Source organism: Frieseomelitta varia, unplaced genomic scaffold, assembly GCF_011392965.1.
Source record: "Frieseomelitta varia isolate USP_RPSP 00005682 unplaced genomic scaffold, Fvar_1.2 scaffold_909, whole genome shotgun sequence".
Lineage (NCBI taxonomy): Eukaryota > Metazoa > Arthropoda > Insecta > Hymenoptera > Apidae > Frieseomelitta > Frieseomelitta varia.
This window is the reverse complement of record NW_025110711.1, coordinates 685,336-701,285: the sequence shown is the minus strand read 5'-3', so window position 1 is coordinate 701,285 and position 15,950 is coordinate 685,336. Positions and strand designations below refer to the sequence as shown.

The 15,950-nt window shown below is 40.7% G+C and overlaps 1 protein-coding gene across 2 annotated transcripts; it reads right to left on the bottom strand.

Annotated features, from left to right (window-relative positions):
* Positions 1-139: 139 nt before the first annotated feature.
* On the bottom strand, positions 140-15,505 carry LOC122537459. Of its 2 annotated transcripts, XM_043670637.1 has the most exons (7): positions 14,811-15,505; positions 14,613-14,749; positions 14,065-14,298; positions 13,129-13,267; positions 6,084-6,236; positions 2,776-3,126; positions 140-2,026 (listed from the first exon to the last, which is right to left on the bottom strand). In XM_043670637.1, exons 1-7 carry the CDS (start codon positions 15,093-15,095, stop codon positions 1,862-1,864), a joined length of 1,464 nt encoding a protein of 487 aa, XP_043526572.1. In that variant the 5' UTR covers positions 15,096-15,505; the 3' UTR covers positions 140-1,861. The 2 variants fall into 2 exon arrangements, with proteins under 2 accessions (XP_043526572.1, XP_043526573.1); XM_043670638.1 differs by lacking the exons at positions 13,129-13,267; positions 14,065-14,298; positions 14,613-14,749; positions 14,811-15,505 and adding an exon at positions 8,992-10,744 and having other exon boundaries at positions 425-2,026.
* Between the last annotated feature and the right edge of the window lie 445 nt (positions 15,506-15,950).

Here is a 15,950-nt window from a genome sequence, read left to right as displayed (position 1 = left end):
TATGTTTTATTACGCGCGAAGTAGAATAAAATTGTTTCTAGTTCCAAGGACGGATCGATGTTGCAATGGTATATATAAATAACACAGAGCCAAAGATTCGTAAGCTTAGTTTCTTCTTTTTTCTTTTTTTTTTTTTTTCTTTTTATTTCAACGAATGTCGCGGCAAAAGTCGCGTATTACGAGCGTATAAATATACACGTCTATCGTTGCTCCTTGTCGTATGAAACAGCTTGCAGGATCTTGCGCGTGTATTGGTGAAACGTTTCGTTCGAGCGACAATTCGAATATCTCGATTTTTTTTTTTTTTTTTTTTTTTTTTTTTGTTAAATCGATCGCGATCGATTCCGGTTTTCTGCGGGACGCGTCGGGAGGAAAACTTCCGGCGCGACGGCTGGCACATTGTGTTCATTGTGAAAATATTAAATGTAGGCCAGGAGGGCAGCCGCTTATCGTCGAACTAGCCACTTCCCATCGATGTGCCAGCCGCCCATTGTCCCGTCATTATTCCAGTTAATTAATTATTAGTACGCCATGACGTCGTAATTGATGTACAAGAGCAAAATCTGCGGGGTGTACAGGATGCGGAGGAGAAGGTTATAACCCATTTATAATGATCGTGTCCAGTCTATTACCATTGTCATCATCAAGGTCTCATCTAACGCTAGGATCGCGAGTGCACGAGCATTTGCTAATCAGCGTTCTGCGTTCTGACATAAAAAGGAGAAATTCGATAATGCTCGATCGTATCGGGTTCGATATCGACGACTGAAAGCGGCGACTAACGATGACTAGAAGATCCTATGGAATTGATGCATGAGGAACACTTTTCATCCTGTGTGATACTCTCTTGTGTCATTTATTTCGAACAATCACGAGTCCTTACTGACTAATCACCTCGCGAGGAATTAATCGGTCGAGTAAATTATAATATCGGGTCACGGATGAACGACAGCACATCGGTGTTGTTGAAACGCACATCCGTTTAATCGTCCATCGATCATTGATATTTCATTGCCAAATTATCATTATTGCACGACGAACCAACACTAGAGTCAAGGATCCATGGATTCGTTCCCCCTCACGGAATCGTTTTGAATTCCGAATTGAATCGTCGACCGTAGTAACCGTGACCTGCACGTGTCCCTTCATCTTGTGCAGAACTTGCGCACGCCTGTGTGCATATTTTTGTGAACGAAGCGAGTTCAGTTTTCGTCATTCGTCATCTCGTCGAATTCTCTCGGGATTGCACTCGCAGAGATTCGCGCTCGATGCATGCACGACGTCGCAGTTATATACATTCGGTGACTCGTACGCTTGCACATGCACACATGCACACGCAGTCCCTTATATACATACAATGGTCACTCGTTCACAGCCATTCACCGAACTCATCGTCGAACTTGTACGATTTCACTCATCCTCGTCCGCTCGATCTTTCCCTTCGTCCATTTATCATCTATAACCGACCAACTTAAATCGGTGTTCTAAGCAACTATCTGCGTGTCTATCTACATTTGTTACCTATACAGCTACCGCGCTATTTGCTGTACTTATTCCATCGTCTACCTGCATAACTGGTAACGTTGATACTTTACAAACTTCTCGACGACTTCGATGCGAAACCCGCGTATATATATATATATATATAACGTTCGTGTTCGTTGCACAAACAAAGTTTCCGTGACACCGACGCCTTATCATTTAATAAACGATCACTGGCCGTACGGGAATGTATTGATTCCTCTTGAAGCAGTTTCCTTCTATACCAGGAGGTCTCTCTTTCATCTGTTTCATTTCTTTCTTGACATTGCACAAGGACCGGTGATCAGAAAGGGAATTCAGTCGAATTCCTGGAGTCTTGTTAGACGAGAGATTCAGGATTCGTCGGTAGAATGGTTGCAGCGGTACTGTTTGGCAGAAGCGCGCCATTTTCCGTGTCTTTGGCGTTTCCGTCTGATCGGGGCCGGAAGTCCTTCGAGGCTACCAGCAGATTTCGTCGTCTCGCTTCCTTTTTCTCGCGTTCGACCTGAAAGCGAACCATCACCGATCGTTTACATTAATTTATTTATTCATTTATATATATATATATATATATATATATATATATATATTTTTATAATTGTATGTTCAATATAAATGTTTTATATGTAATTTTATATGTAATTGTACGTTTAATAAAGCTTATGATCTTACGTCTAAGTGAAAAATATTTTTACTGTATTTTATTTCCGATTATTATCATTATTATTAGACTCTATATTATTATTATTATTATTAGATATTATCTAATAATAATAATATCTCTATATTATTATTAGACCTCTATATAATAATAATAATAATATCTCTATATTATTATTATTAGACCTCTATATAATAATAATAATAATATCTCTATATTAGTTATTAGTTATTATTTATGAAGTTCAAAAAGATTGATATCGTGCATAAATATACTAATATTTGTATTATAAATCATGGAAATTCAGTCTCTAATTTATAGAAACGCGCTTATATATTCAAATATCTTACAAAAAAAAAAATCACTCACACTTACAAAACGCACTGTTATAAATTTGTAAAATTATTTTCTGTCGAACAATTGAATAAATTGTCACGTGATACTTAACATGCTGACTGACAACCGTGACTGTCATCAAAATAAATCGCGAATTTCTCAGAAATTTGATTAAGATAACGCCGCGCGTTCTTGTAAAATTCAAAATCTTAATCCTGCACAATCTGTCACAATCGATCGATACAATTGAAACGAACCTTGAAGAACAATCGAAGATAGTGGCAAGGAAATACGACGCATTTGCCGTCGTCCTCCTCGGCGTCGATGTAAACGCCGCGAACGAGGATGGAGTTGCTGCAGTTGAGAAGTACAAGGAACACGAAGCAGCCGATGTGAGTGATCCAGCAGGAGAGTTCCGGGTTGTTCGGGACCAGCCACAGGTCCAACACGTTCCAGATGCCACGCCAAACGTTCACCGTGCCCAGGAAGCTGAGCAGCAGGAAGCTATCGGCCGCGATCAAACGGGCCAAGCCTTGAAGGCGAGCACACGCGTATCGCATCAATGGTTGCAGGGAAAACGTCACCGTCACTATCACGTATCCGATGGCCTGCAATTGCACCCGACAATTGTTCAAATATATATAATAAACATCGAGCGAAACTATTGGCAATTGCGAATTATTCATTTTAGGCGGTCCAATTTGACAATATTCCTTGATCGACGTGACACACAGAGATTATTCTGAGACGAAACAATTGTCGAACGTTGCGTTTTATACCTTTTGTCCGTTCTCTCCTCTGTGTTACTTCTATGCTTCTTTTTCTTTTTTTTTTTTAACCCTAAAACTTTCGTTTACAAACAGCTGATGATAATTCTAACAATTGCTATAAATAAACTACCGTCGATGTAGAATAGTACAGTAACGAGAGAGTGAAATATTTTACCTAGTTTCCGAGGAAAAGGGACGCAATTTATTAGTTAAAAAATGTTAAAACGATAGATTTTTCACCGATGTGCCCAGTCGACGTGATCAAGAAAAAGGTGCTCGTCGATGACGTTTCCGTTCTCGTTCGTCAAACAGATCCCAGCGAATCATCACCGACGACAGATAGTCCGTCGCTGGTTTCACGGTTTCGAAGCGGCATTGCGAGCGAGTAAATGCGTGAATTGGATGACCCTCGCGCAATCATCGACCCTCTTGAGGATTTACGTTATCGCGAATCACCATGCAAATCGTATCGTAGTAAATTTCTCGTAAGGATCTCGAGCACGAGTCCCCCCCGTGGCACGACCGCGTCGTTGCCTTCGTAATCTTCGTAACAACGCTCAGCACCTGCCCTCCCAGAATTTTCATCCGATCCGAATCGTTCGGAAGGTTCATTGAATCAAAAACCGACTGGATCAAACGTCGTCGTGGAGTAAATACCGATCGTTGCGTTATCAACGATCGTTTAAGCGTTTTTAAAACAACGAGCCGCTCTTATTATCGCGTGTCAAGCCGACAGATCAATCCTCGATAAGCGTAAACGCAACGATTTGTCTTCCTATTACAAATTTCTTCTCCAAACTTCCTAAGAAACAGGTTCGTCGAATCTTAGACGAACGTCGATCGGATCAACGAGTGACTGATCTCGCTGATGGCGCGAGTTCTCCGTGTAATTTGAAGTGAGTAGCAGGTCGATAAATAAAAAAAGAAGTCGCGTCGAATAGCGTCGGGGGAGGATAAAACGGCTGCGACTGGCGCCGTGAAATTTGTTTACTTTCCTTTGTGTTGGGCTTCCCGCGCGAAATTGCGATCATCGAGATCGGCAAATCTTGATAAACGGTCCGAGGCAATTTCGATTGGACGATTGTTATTTGTTCATTTGTTAATTTCGCTAGATCCTCCCTGGATCGACGACTGATTGGAATTCGTTTACTACGATTACCTGGTTTCTAGACAAATCTTATCGTTCGCATCGGCCAGACGCTCGTCGCGTCAGATTTCTTTCGATCGTACTTTTTTTCTTTTTTTTATTCCCCGCCAATCATCCAGCGGGGAGAAAGTTGCAGCGGCTGTATAGGTTGAACGTTATTGTTGTTGCGGAGGATACGACGGCGCCAACTGAATATCGTTTTGCAATTGAATAACTTCATGGATGGATAGCGAGCTTCTGTCAAAACACGTTCACGTGTTTGTCAACGTTGTGCAAAGTGTTTACGATCGCGTCGGTGTGTAGGAATGCCGCGAAGAAACCTTAACGAATAATTGTCAAAACGTTCGTGATAAACTGATCGTCTAATGTCACGTTCTACGGAGACTGTGCATTATAATGTACAACATGTCATGATTTCAAAAGGAAATATTTTACGTAACGTTGAAATTTTTATGAATTAATATTCAAAGATCAAAGTTACAATTACGATATTCCTGTTTCTCAGCAAAGAAATTTCTTTCGTCCCAAAGGGACGCTCCCCTAAACTTTTTAATGATAGCACACCGTGTCATGTAATTGTTATTTACCGATATAGATCTTTAGACCTTTCCAGTTTGGTGAACACGCGATCCATCGTGACCACAGTCGAAGAGAGGACGCCTTCGACGGGGAATTTCGATGGGATTTTCGATGGGAACAGGACGGTTTAATCGCATCATATATAGGATCTCCGGCTCAGGAGATCAACGATCGTCATTATTGAAAAATTAAACAAATCCTCTCGTTGACCGCGTTCTCTCCGCAACGTATTCAGACAAGTAAACGCAGCCCGGGCAATAAAGTGTCTTTGCGCACGCATACATACGTGAACGGTTTTGTCATGTGCCCTCGCAATCATACAATTGGCGAATATTCAATTATACAATCGGACCAACGGCGTGCTCTGCGTAGGTGGCACGTTTCAAAATGTCGTTCAACACGTGATTGCTAATGACACCCGACGACACGCGTTCGTTCGATAGGATGCTGCTTCATCGAATGTTTAGACGCACAACGCGTTTCCGCGGATTCGCGCGATCTCGGAATGAACGAATCGATCGAGGGCAACGAACAGAGTACCAAGACACTCCACGCTGGATGAAATCTCGAATTTCCTTTCGATTTCCTTCCCTTTCCAGTCTTTAACCACGAAGAATTCGTTCATCGCTATTCGAGTTACGAGTACATCGATTTGTTTCTTTATATTCCGCAAATTGCAAAGTCTACGGAGGAACAAATCTTTGGGGTTCATGGTCGTTCATGGTCGAAATGTTAGAAAAATAGAATTTGAGTGAACTTTGGCTCTTGACGAGTTAACAGACGAACGCGTTGAAATTAGTGTTTCGTGTTGAACGATCACTAATGTGATTGATTTTCAAGAGAAGCTTCGAAAATGATTCAAATGCCAAACATTATTGCCAAACATCCGTCGATTTTCTGTTGTTGAAAAATGTAAAAATATCGTTTATCCTATATAAATCTCATTTCTTTTTTTTTTTTTTTTCAAATGAAAATTCAGAGGCCACAGACTTTAGATCTCGAGTGATGTCCGGTGCACTTGATGTTCATTGTTAAAGCAAAAAGAGAGGAGAAATAAGGAGGCACTCACGAGGGATCCGATCGCGGAATATTCTCGATCTTTCGGGAAAAGGTAGAGATCGAAGAGTATCCAAACACCTCTCCAAACGAACACGACCAATGTACCGACCACTCCGACGCTGAAGGCACAATCCAGTAAGTACAACGACCAGTCCCTCGTGTTCTGCAATCAAACAACATAAATAATAGATAAACATCGTCATCGCAGCCGAGAAATCGGGAGATGTTTGAAGAGCGCGGGAAACTATGATAAATAACGCGCTGGTATTGTCAGACGCGTATCGCTTGCGTCAAAGATTATTTACGACAAATATAGAGTTCGTAGTTTATCCTACGATAGGTGTTAACATCCCGATGGAACTTCGCGAAAATACTCCACTTAAGATTGAACCTGTTTCTTTTTTTTTTTTCTTTTTTAAACAATGAATTGTACAATCTTCATTTTCGAACGAATTGTACGATTTTGACTTGTGATTTCTCAAAACTAAAACGAAGTCGTTTATTAAAAAGTTAGATGAGATAAGTTTTAGCTCTCGAGAGAGAAAAAAAAAATTGTAATTTTTGTAAGTTATCTCTTGGAATGTATTGTAAATCTCGTAAAGTATTGCAATTCCGTTTCTATTGATAGTAGAAATATTGTTTGATGAAAGTTTCTCTGATCTATTCTTGGATTTTTGTGAATCTTTCAAAATATATATTCGAAATTCTGTTACTCGCGAAATGACCCGAAAACGAACATGAGCAGGCGGTTCTCCGTTGTATCGTTCTTACAGTGTGATTTTCTTCACGTGAATCGCCAACTCACGCTTCCCTAAATTCACTGATTCATTGAACACTAAATTGCTGGCACGGGATGGGGATATTGCTGTGACATTACGGTATTACGAGAAGTGAAAATTGTGGAAGAAGACGATTAAAAAAATCCAGAACGCCAAGCAGAAGATGTATGGATTGTTTTTCATCTACTCGAAAACTTTCAACTCGATTTTTTAACGCGTGATACACGTACGTAGATAAAATTCAACAAAAATATTCTTTACTTTGCAGTTGGTTTTCGGGATCTCAAAGATTTTGACAAATCAAAGTGGAAGGATCTTCCGGTCGACGAACCATTTGTGAGGTAAACTTTCATCGGAGTGTATTATCGCCCGTCGACTTTCCGCGACACCCTTCTGTCCTCGATTTTTAAGTGACGGAGAGGACTCAACTGCGCGGTAATTAATTCAAGATCATTCCACCGTTTCTCTCCTTCGTTGTCATCTTCGATAAATCGTTTCGAAACGACAACAAGAAAAAAAAAAGACATAACAACAACAACAACAATCGATTAAAAAGCAAATCTAAAAGCAATCGATGTGTTTTAAAAAAAAATTATTCTCAAATCTTGAGAACATCTACATAACGTCCAAGCTTTGCTATTAATTTAGATTATTCGAATTATATCCCGTTCTTTCTTCTTCAGCCTTCCTGTTCCCTTTGATAATTCGGATTCAGATGAATTTGGACAATTGAAAGGCATGGAATACAGTGTGTCTGATCGTCTAACCGACCGTTCGATTTTCCGCGTTTCGTTCGATCGGAGAGAAAAACGGTTGAAACGTCGAAAATTGCGGTTACAGGCTGTGCTCGTGCGAGTGCAAACTGCACGGACGCGACGCTGTTCGACTATCGGGAGAGACAGCCGGAAACTGTGCTTATACCTTGCACATCGACGCCGTGCATCGCGTTGGCTCTAGCTTCACCGATGCGTCAAAACACGCTGTCTAGACCTCTTACGTTTCCTATTTAACATTTACCCCCCTTCCGATCGTTTTTTCAATGAAAAGCACCGCCTCTTCTACGACAATTTTTCATCGGTATCGAATGTATCGGTCGATCGTTTGCCGACTTCTCGTGAATTCTTTTGTTCGATCACGGGAGGAAATGATGTAAGATCGTAACGTGCATGCGGGAGATTGAAAGAGCAGCGAGACGATTCATCGCTATTTTTTTTACGAAACAATTTTTTTTCTCTGCATTTTTTATATTACTGTATTTTGCAGTTGCAACCAGACTGTGGATTTTCGTGCGTTCACAGAGAATTCAGAAGTTAATATATATAAAATGTCGAATAGCGTTCGCAATGTTTGCAATATTCAGTAAAGTGCCAACGATCTTCATAAGTCAGAATCTTACAAATCCAGTTGCTCTATTTCTGAAAGTTGAAACACACGATCGGCTCCAAATTTTCCAAAATTTCAATTTCACGCTGAATTTTCGCCTGTAAAAATTTCGCGTGTGTAAAAAATATCGACACGGTCGATTTATGCGTTTAAATTTACCGTTAATCACGATGAAAATGCAAACGAGAAATGAAAAACAAAACGCAAGAACTTGCGAATACGTCTAGTTTCTATTTCCGAGAGAACGGTTCACGAGGATTTCGTATAGCCTTGTGAGTAATTTCGTTCACACAGTCGCGTTACACGTCGCCCATAATAATCGTCGGTGAAACGGAATGGCAGAATACGAAGATAATCGAAGCGAAGATAGAAGGGCACACAGCGTTATCGTTTCCTGTCGCATGGACAGAAAATTTTCCGCGAGCCCGGTACTTCGAAATTAAACACTGCGAGACTCGATAATCCCTTTCCATAATCGACGATCGAGTTTGAATCATCATCAGGCTCGCGAAAAACAAAGTGAATCGAAAGACAGACAATCGACACACACGGGAAACGATGCCGACGGTTTACAGTAAATCGTAATCCGTTTGTTACGTAACTCGACATTGTTTATTGCACAAAGTATCGAGAGAAAAATAATCGTAAAAGATTACGATTGCTTCGTGGAAAGAACGCGAGATGGTCGATTTAGATTTCAGTTTCACGTGGTAAGATTTCCCACGTAGTATGCGAACGCCTCCTTACGTTACTTACATTCACGCGGAACATGGTCTGCACTTCGAAGTATCCGGGACACGTGTCCAAGCAAAGTGAGAACGGTGGCGCGGAAATGTTCCTCACGGCACGCATGATCGCCAGTGCCAGGAAGCTAACGGCGGTGGTGGCGAAAACGGTGCTTGCCGTGTGTTCGGTGTACAGGTCGAGGGCCTGCCAGGCGCCGCGCCATGCATTTACGCAGCAAAAGCCGAAAACCGCGGTGTAAAGTCTGGAGCCGACGTAATACGACAACCGGTGTTTGTCCGGGTGTAGAAGCTCGTTGAGAACGTTCTGCGAGACGTTGAACGCGTACAACCCAACGAAACCGATCACTATCGAGGTCAGGCTGCTGAGCACCCGGTCCTCCGGGTAGACGTAGACGTCGCTCAGGCCCCAGGTGCCACGCCAGTAGCCAACGACCGCCGGGGCGGCCACCGTTGCCGAGAACACAGTGTCCAAAATCGTGAGTATCGTGTAATGGAGACGACTCGATGACCGACCGTTCAACCCGCTCGTCATTCCGGTGCCACCGCGTAACTCGACCATTCTCATCCAATCCTGATCGAGCCTAGTCGCACCGCTCATCATGCATGATTCGAGGCTGTGGCGGTACGCTCTCTTTGGTGGTGCACGCCTTCTACGGGCCGAGCTTTCGACAAATTCCACCGAGAGCCGCTCATTATTAGCGAAAATGATGGGAAAACTGTTTGGCTGCCCTTTGGCCTTCCAATTAGAGGTCCTCGTTTCAAGTCGTCGGTGTCGCGTTGTCAAGTTCAATTGAAAGCGGCGCGGCTGCTTCGGAGACCAAGGCTTTTGCTCTCAAAACGGGCAAAACGATCGACCACGCGATCGCGGCTTTCGAGGATTTTTTCCGATTAAACCGGCCGACGTTCGAGTTGAATCTCGCTGTCGATCCTCCGTTTCGTCGTCTCTCCGGCGAGCATCTCAGCCATGATTCCACATCGTTGCTTCCGAACTGCACGGGAGAGTATTCGCGGAGCGAGTCGACAACAACAACAATAACAACACGGTTTAGAAATTCAAGCTTTACAGCGGATCTTCTTAAAGTAATATTGCCTCTGGATCGCAATGATCATCCTATCGACGAACGTTCGTTCGCTGCTCGCACGAGATTCTCCAGTGAACGATCTTTCTCGATAGAAACGGGATCGAGAAGACGGCTCTCGTCGCTTCCTCCCGACATTTTCAGACTTCTACGAACTTTGTCATGTCGCCAGAGAACACCAGAAACGCACCTGGATCTGATCTGCTTGTCGCAACTTGAGAAAAACAAAAAAAAAAAAAAAGAAAGAAAAAATACACGACGATCGTCTCGTGCGAAATTCTTCGTTTCTCGACGGTGTGATTCGCGGTGACGATGCGCGCTCGCTCACTCGCTCGCTCACTCGCTCGCTCTCCCCCGAAAAGCTTCCAAGTCTCGTCTCTGTCGTTCACTTTCTCGAGGTTCGGATCCGCAAGAGCGGAAAATATCGTGCGGTGGACGATGCGCCGATGCACACGGGGCGAGATACGTGAGACTCTGTCAACCGACAGGTCGGGCTGCGGGTGAGTACTGACATCTGTTCAGTCACCGCTATCTTTTATCAAGTGCTAAGCACAGACCAACACTATCGCATTATCATGAACAGCTTCGTCACACGGGCCATGGCATAGAGAATAGTACGTGGTGCTTCTCTGCTCTCTTCCCTTCCTTCCTCGATCTCTCTCTCACGAACCCCCACCCATAGGTCGGTAAAGCTACGTGCACGCTTGATGAACGAGCGCGGGGAACGAGCTTTCGAACCATCCACCAACTCGGCCAGTTTCTAAGAAAGTTCAAAGGCGTCGCTGCATCCTTCCGGTAGAAAAGAAAAGAAAAGAAAAGAGAAAAGACAAATGGAAATGCACGACACGGTAAAAATTAAATACATCATGTGATCGCAGATTTTATCTCGCGTTACGCGGCGATATCTCCATTTCCCTGAAACATCTCGTATTTAACATAAACAGATGTAATTATTAACCATAATTGTCTGTTTATTCATCCTCTGTCTATTTATCTGTTTAGTACCAAGATAGATCTTTGAAGCGGGTATAAATCATTCCTAGCATCGTGCTTGTGTACGTGCGTAATCCTGTTCTATGGTCAGGATACAAGAAAATGTTATAGATAGAGATTCTCGTTTTCATTGTTTCGAATGACGTGTAAAAGTGTTCGTTCATTCATTACGGCTTTAATCATCGTTCCGAGTTCAATTCAAGTACACGAGCTGCTTAACGATTCTCCCTACGCGAGTACACACCATTATGAGATAAATTATGAGATAAACGGCGGCTCGACCAGCCTCTTTCTCTTTTCCACATGTCATTCCAAGACTCTTTGTGATTTTCTCAATCGTAAACGGCGGCGCACGACTTGACACGACGTCGTCGTCTTATTTCGTATCGTGTTACTTCGTATTCTATACGATCTCTTCGCATTAATAAATCGCTTTATTGAAACATTTCGCATACACGCTTCTCCGCCTAGCGAAGTATATCTTGAATCCGGCAATTAGCGGCTGTTAGTGCCGTCAGACAGACGATATCGCGGACTGGCAGCAAGGAGGGAATTTTAATTGAACCTGAACCGGTGTGCTTTATCAGGCTGACAGTGGAGGCGACCGCGTAAATCGTGATCGACGTGTGCGCGACAGTCAGGCGCTAATTAACAAATCCGGGAAACCCGGTGTTAACTGATAAGAAACAAGATAGTGGCCGAGGAGAAGAGGACTGCCAGTGGCCTCGAGCCACCTTGAAGCCTCATTTTTCTGAGTGGCGTTTCCTGTCTATTAGTTTCGCCGGGCTTTTGTCGAACGCATCGCTAATCGGCACCTTTTTGTACGCCAATCAAGCTTGGATTACCGCGATCCTCTCACCTTGACCCGTCATTTTCTTTCTTCTTCTTCTTTTTTTCCCCTTTCTTTCTTTCGCGACAGTCTCTCGTTGAATGACAAGAGAGAGAGAGAGAGAGAGAGAGAGAGAGAGAGAATGATGTTCCAACGCCTCCACACGTGGACTTCTCGTGGTGCACGGCACCTGGTCTCGTGTTTCGACGTAAAGCTGACGCTGGCTGTCATTGTGAATCACATGAGGGTTCGTTTCAGCATTGTTCTTCACTTCCGATGATCGTCGATCGAATCGTAACAGATAAGGAGCTTATTCTTCAAGTTGTTGGTTCTTGCTCTTTTTATTTCATTTCTTTACTTCGTTAGATTTATATTTTTTTTTTTTTTTTCCCCGAAAACTCGAGGGGATGAAGAATTTTTTTAATAATCAAGCTTCTGTTTTACATTTTTCGCTAATTCGCCCTAAGCTACGTTTCGTGTTTAGTATAGATCGAATTAACATTGAAAATTCATCGATCATCTCCAACGTCGCTTTTGCGCGACTAACACAAGTCTTACGCATTGCAAATCCATGAAAATCCATGATACCTGTCATTTTTCCATTTTGCAAAGGTGCAGACGAGTTTCACGATTCATCAATGAACCGATAACGTGTCTTGTTCCAGATAACGTGATAACTGACGATAGCTCTCTTTCGCCGTTCGAAAGATTGTACTACAAAGTTTACTATAAATCCGATTTTTTTTTCTACAATAAACTTCATGTTGTTATGATTTGTTTCTTTGTGTTACGGTATGACCGATTAGTAGATAATCAAATCGCTTCAGATCACTTATCGATATTTCAAAAATAATCAAACATGTCTCACTGTGCTTGACAATCTTTTTCATATTCTCTCGTTATTAAAATGCTCATTTTTCGTTTCATTTTTTCGTAGTTTTTACGGTTCGTTTACTTCATGATATTTTGCAAAATATTTTCAATGAAAATTCAATTTTAGGACCATTTTTAAGTAAAACAACATCAATGATTTTGCTGGATAATTTTGCTAATTGATGAAACCTCTCGATGAGCATAGCCAACGAAAATTTTATGAACTTCGGAGAAGATGCAGTTTGATTTCCTTATATGGATCTTCATCTATTAAGATTTCTTTATTTTCCTTGCATTCATTAAAAATTGCTAAATCCTTCCTATATGCTAATAATATCCTAATAATTGAAGTATTTATTTTAAATTAACTTACTAGCTTGTATCTTGTTGGAAACCAAAAGACGAACGTGAGTGTATCGATATAGATCACCGACGGAATTGCTATGATATTTCGAATTGATCGGAAGATCGCTAAAATCATCACTGACATCAAAGTGGCGGCTCCGACCATCCTAAAAAAAAATTAATAACAAGAAATCATANAATATAAATATAAATATAAATATAAATATAAATATAAATATAAATATAAATATAAATATAAATATAAATATAAATATAAATTGAACGTGAAGAATGGGTTAAATGATTATGAATGTGATACGAAATGATTATGATATATAAATTGTCATTGGCAATTAGCTGTTTACGTGGCTATTATTAATTAAGTACATTTGGGAATAAATCGACATACTTAACCGTTAATGCTTTAAAACCTTGAGATAATATTTCTTAATAACGTGTTACTTGCGCGAGACATCTACTATCTTTAAAAGCGTTCACGATAAATTTAGAGATCAGCATAAGAAATGAAAGTATCAAAGACGATTAACAAACTATTCTCTTCAGCATACTTGCTAATGTCAAGGTTTATGTTTGTTTAAGATACAAATAAATTATCGTGTACTTTTTTTTAACAATTGCAAATTGTATGAAATCATCGAAGATGATTAAAACATTTTTTACTTTCTGAAAAAAATAATAAATTTTAAGTAATTTCTGAAGTTATTCTTCGAAAGAAGAACGAGTCAGGGAGCAAATAGTGAAAAAGATTGCTAATGATAAATTATTGTATTTACTCGCAAAAATGTAAAATTTGAGACCTAAAATCTTTATCTTCGTTATTGATATCTTTTATCAATGATTAATTTATTATATGATTAATTTATTTTTAGCTATTTAAGAACTTAACCTGTAGATCTTTCGATTTTTATTTTTTAAAACGCAAAACACGAGTTAATGATCTCACCAAATATTATGGAAGAAGAAGCGATCGAAAATAATCCAGGCGCCTCTCCAGTACATATTGCAGCTGACACCGAAGACGTACGTGTACAGAATTTGCATACACTTGCAAAGGATTTTACTCGCGTAGGTTTTCTTCTTCGACACGACGAGCACACGTTCGTGCAAGAAGTTTCTCAGAATAGCGAAACACACGTGCACTAGAAGACCCAGGACGAACGTGAACAATCCCGGGAACCTAGGAACATTTCAAAATTAATCATAATTTCTAGCACGTATTTTTATCACAGCTTTCCGACTTTAAAACGACTCGTTTTAATAAAACAAAAAATTAGTAACAATTCTTCCCTGTTATTTAAACATCTTTCGTATCGATTATCACTGCGGTAGTTGAAATTTTACTCTTCGCAACTTGCAAAGATCATTGGAACGACTCGTTTTAATAGAAAGAAAAAAAAATTAGTAACAATTCCTCTCTGCTATTTATAGATTTTTCGTATCGATTATCACTGCAGTAGTTAACGAACGCGTCTAGACAGTAGAGAAACTCACATGTCTGCGTGAATGTCCATGAAGGTCCACGTTCCTCTCCAAAAGCTGATGGTCATCGGTGTGATTACGACGAGCGAGAGAAAACTGTCGATCACCGAGAGGATTCTCTTCTGTTTCTTTACGTCGAAAAAATCGAGCTGATCGAGAAGAAACGAAAATAAGAAAAATCTGAACGGAGTCGGAAGATTTTGGAATTACCTTAAAGATGCGACTTTCTCTTGTCTTCTCAGCTTCTGCCTTCTTCAGCCCTTTTTCTTCCTCGTTCGCTTCGTCCTCGCTGTTACTTTGCTCGACATCTTCGAACTTTCGACCAGGAGCAATAAAAACGTCTTTTCGTTCCTCGCTCAGAACTTTAGATCGGCCGCTGGCCACGTTTTCCAATGGAACTTTCAACAAGATCTTCCACTCGTCGTGTCCGCGCCAATTAAACACTTCAGGGATATCGCTCAAGCTTTTCGTTTTCCTTCCATTCAGATTCGACATACTACTCGTACTTTTTAATCGTCGACTTAATTCTTTCTTCCAGCTGAGAACCGAAAGATGTCAAAGTCGCAACGATAGTGCGTCTTCTACTGAACTGTTAATAGCGATAAGTTAAATCTAGAAGTCTTCTAAATCCACAAGTCTACTAAGCTGTCGCTTTCGTTATCACCGGGTAGAATGAATGATACTGCCTGCGCGAAATATTGTTCGGTTTTTCTTGCATTTTTCTCTTTCTTCCTTTCTCCCTCTCATGGTCATTATTCGACGCAGCTGTGCATATTTTTGAGATATACATATGCAATCAGGGAGGTGTTACTTCAATCTCGTTTATAATTTGTCCCAACACGCAGGCGTATGGACGGTCATATGCAAACAGAAAAGTTAGAAGAATTAGCACTAAGTATGACGAGTTTAAAACAGTCGTAAAGATTTCAATTTATTTTAAAAGATATTTATACTTATTTCGTCAATCTTTTGTTACGTTACGAATTAATAAAACATAAGTGAAATGAATGAAAAATACAGAATCAAAGTTACAATAAGAATAAAAAAGAAAAGATTTGAGAATATTTTTCTTCGTAGCAAATGGAATCAAACTTTTGACCTCTTGAGCTCTTTCTCTTTCTTTCTTGCGGATATGTTAAAGTTTAAAAAAAAAAAAAAATCATTCGAGGAGTTTTTCTTTCTTTCTTTCTCTTACTCTTACTCTTACTGACGCCTGAACAAGGTGTCATTAACTTGAGAGACTGCAAATGATCGAGATATGCATGCATAAGACGGCTAATGAGATTAAAATCTATTATTGAAGATAATCTCAGCGGGGAAAATACGGAATAATATTTTCAGACGATAATT

Bases quoted from the DNA above. Each gene is read 5' to 3' on its own strand.
- LOC122537459 (XM_043670637.1), bottom strand. From the start codon at position 15,095: ATGTCGAATCTGAATGGAAGGAAAACGAAAAGCTTGAGCGATATCCCT. The intron at 14,299-14,612 runs GTGAGTTTCTCT...AAATGTTCCTAG, and splicing joins ATGGACATTCACGCAGACAT to GTTCCCGGGATTGTTCACGT. The intron at 3,127-6,083 runs GTGAGTGCCTCC...GTGCAATTGCAG, and splicing joins ATTCCGCGATCGGATCCCTC to GCCATCGGATACGTGATAGT.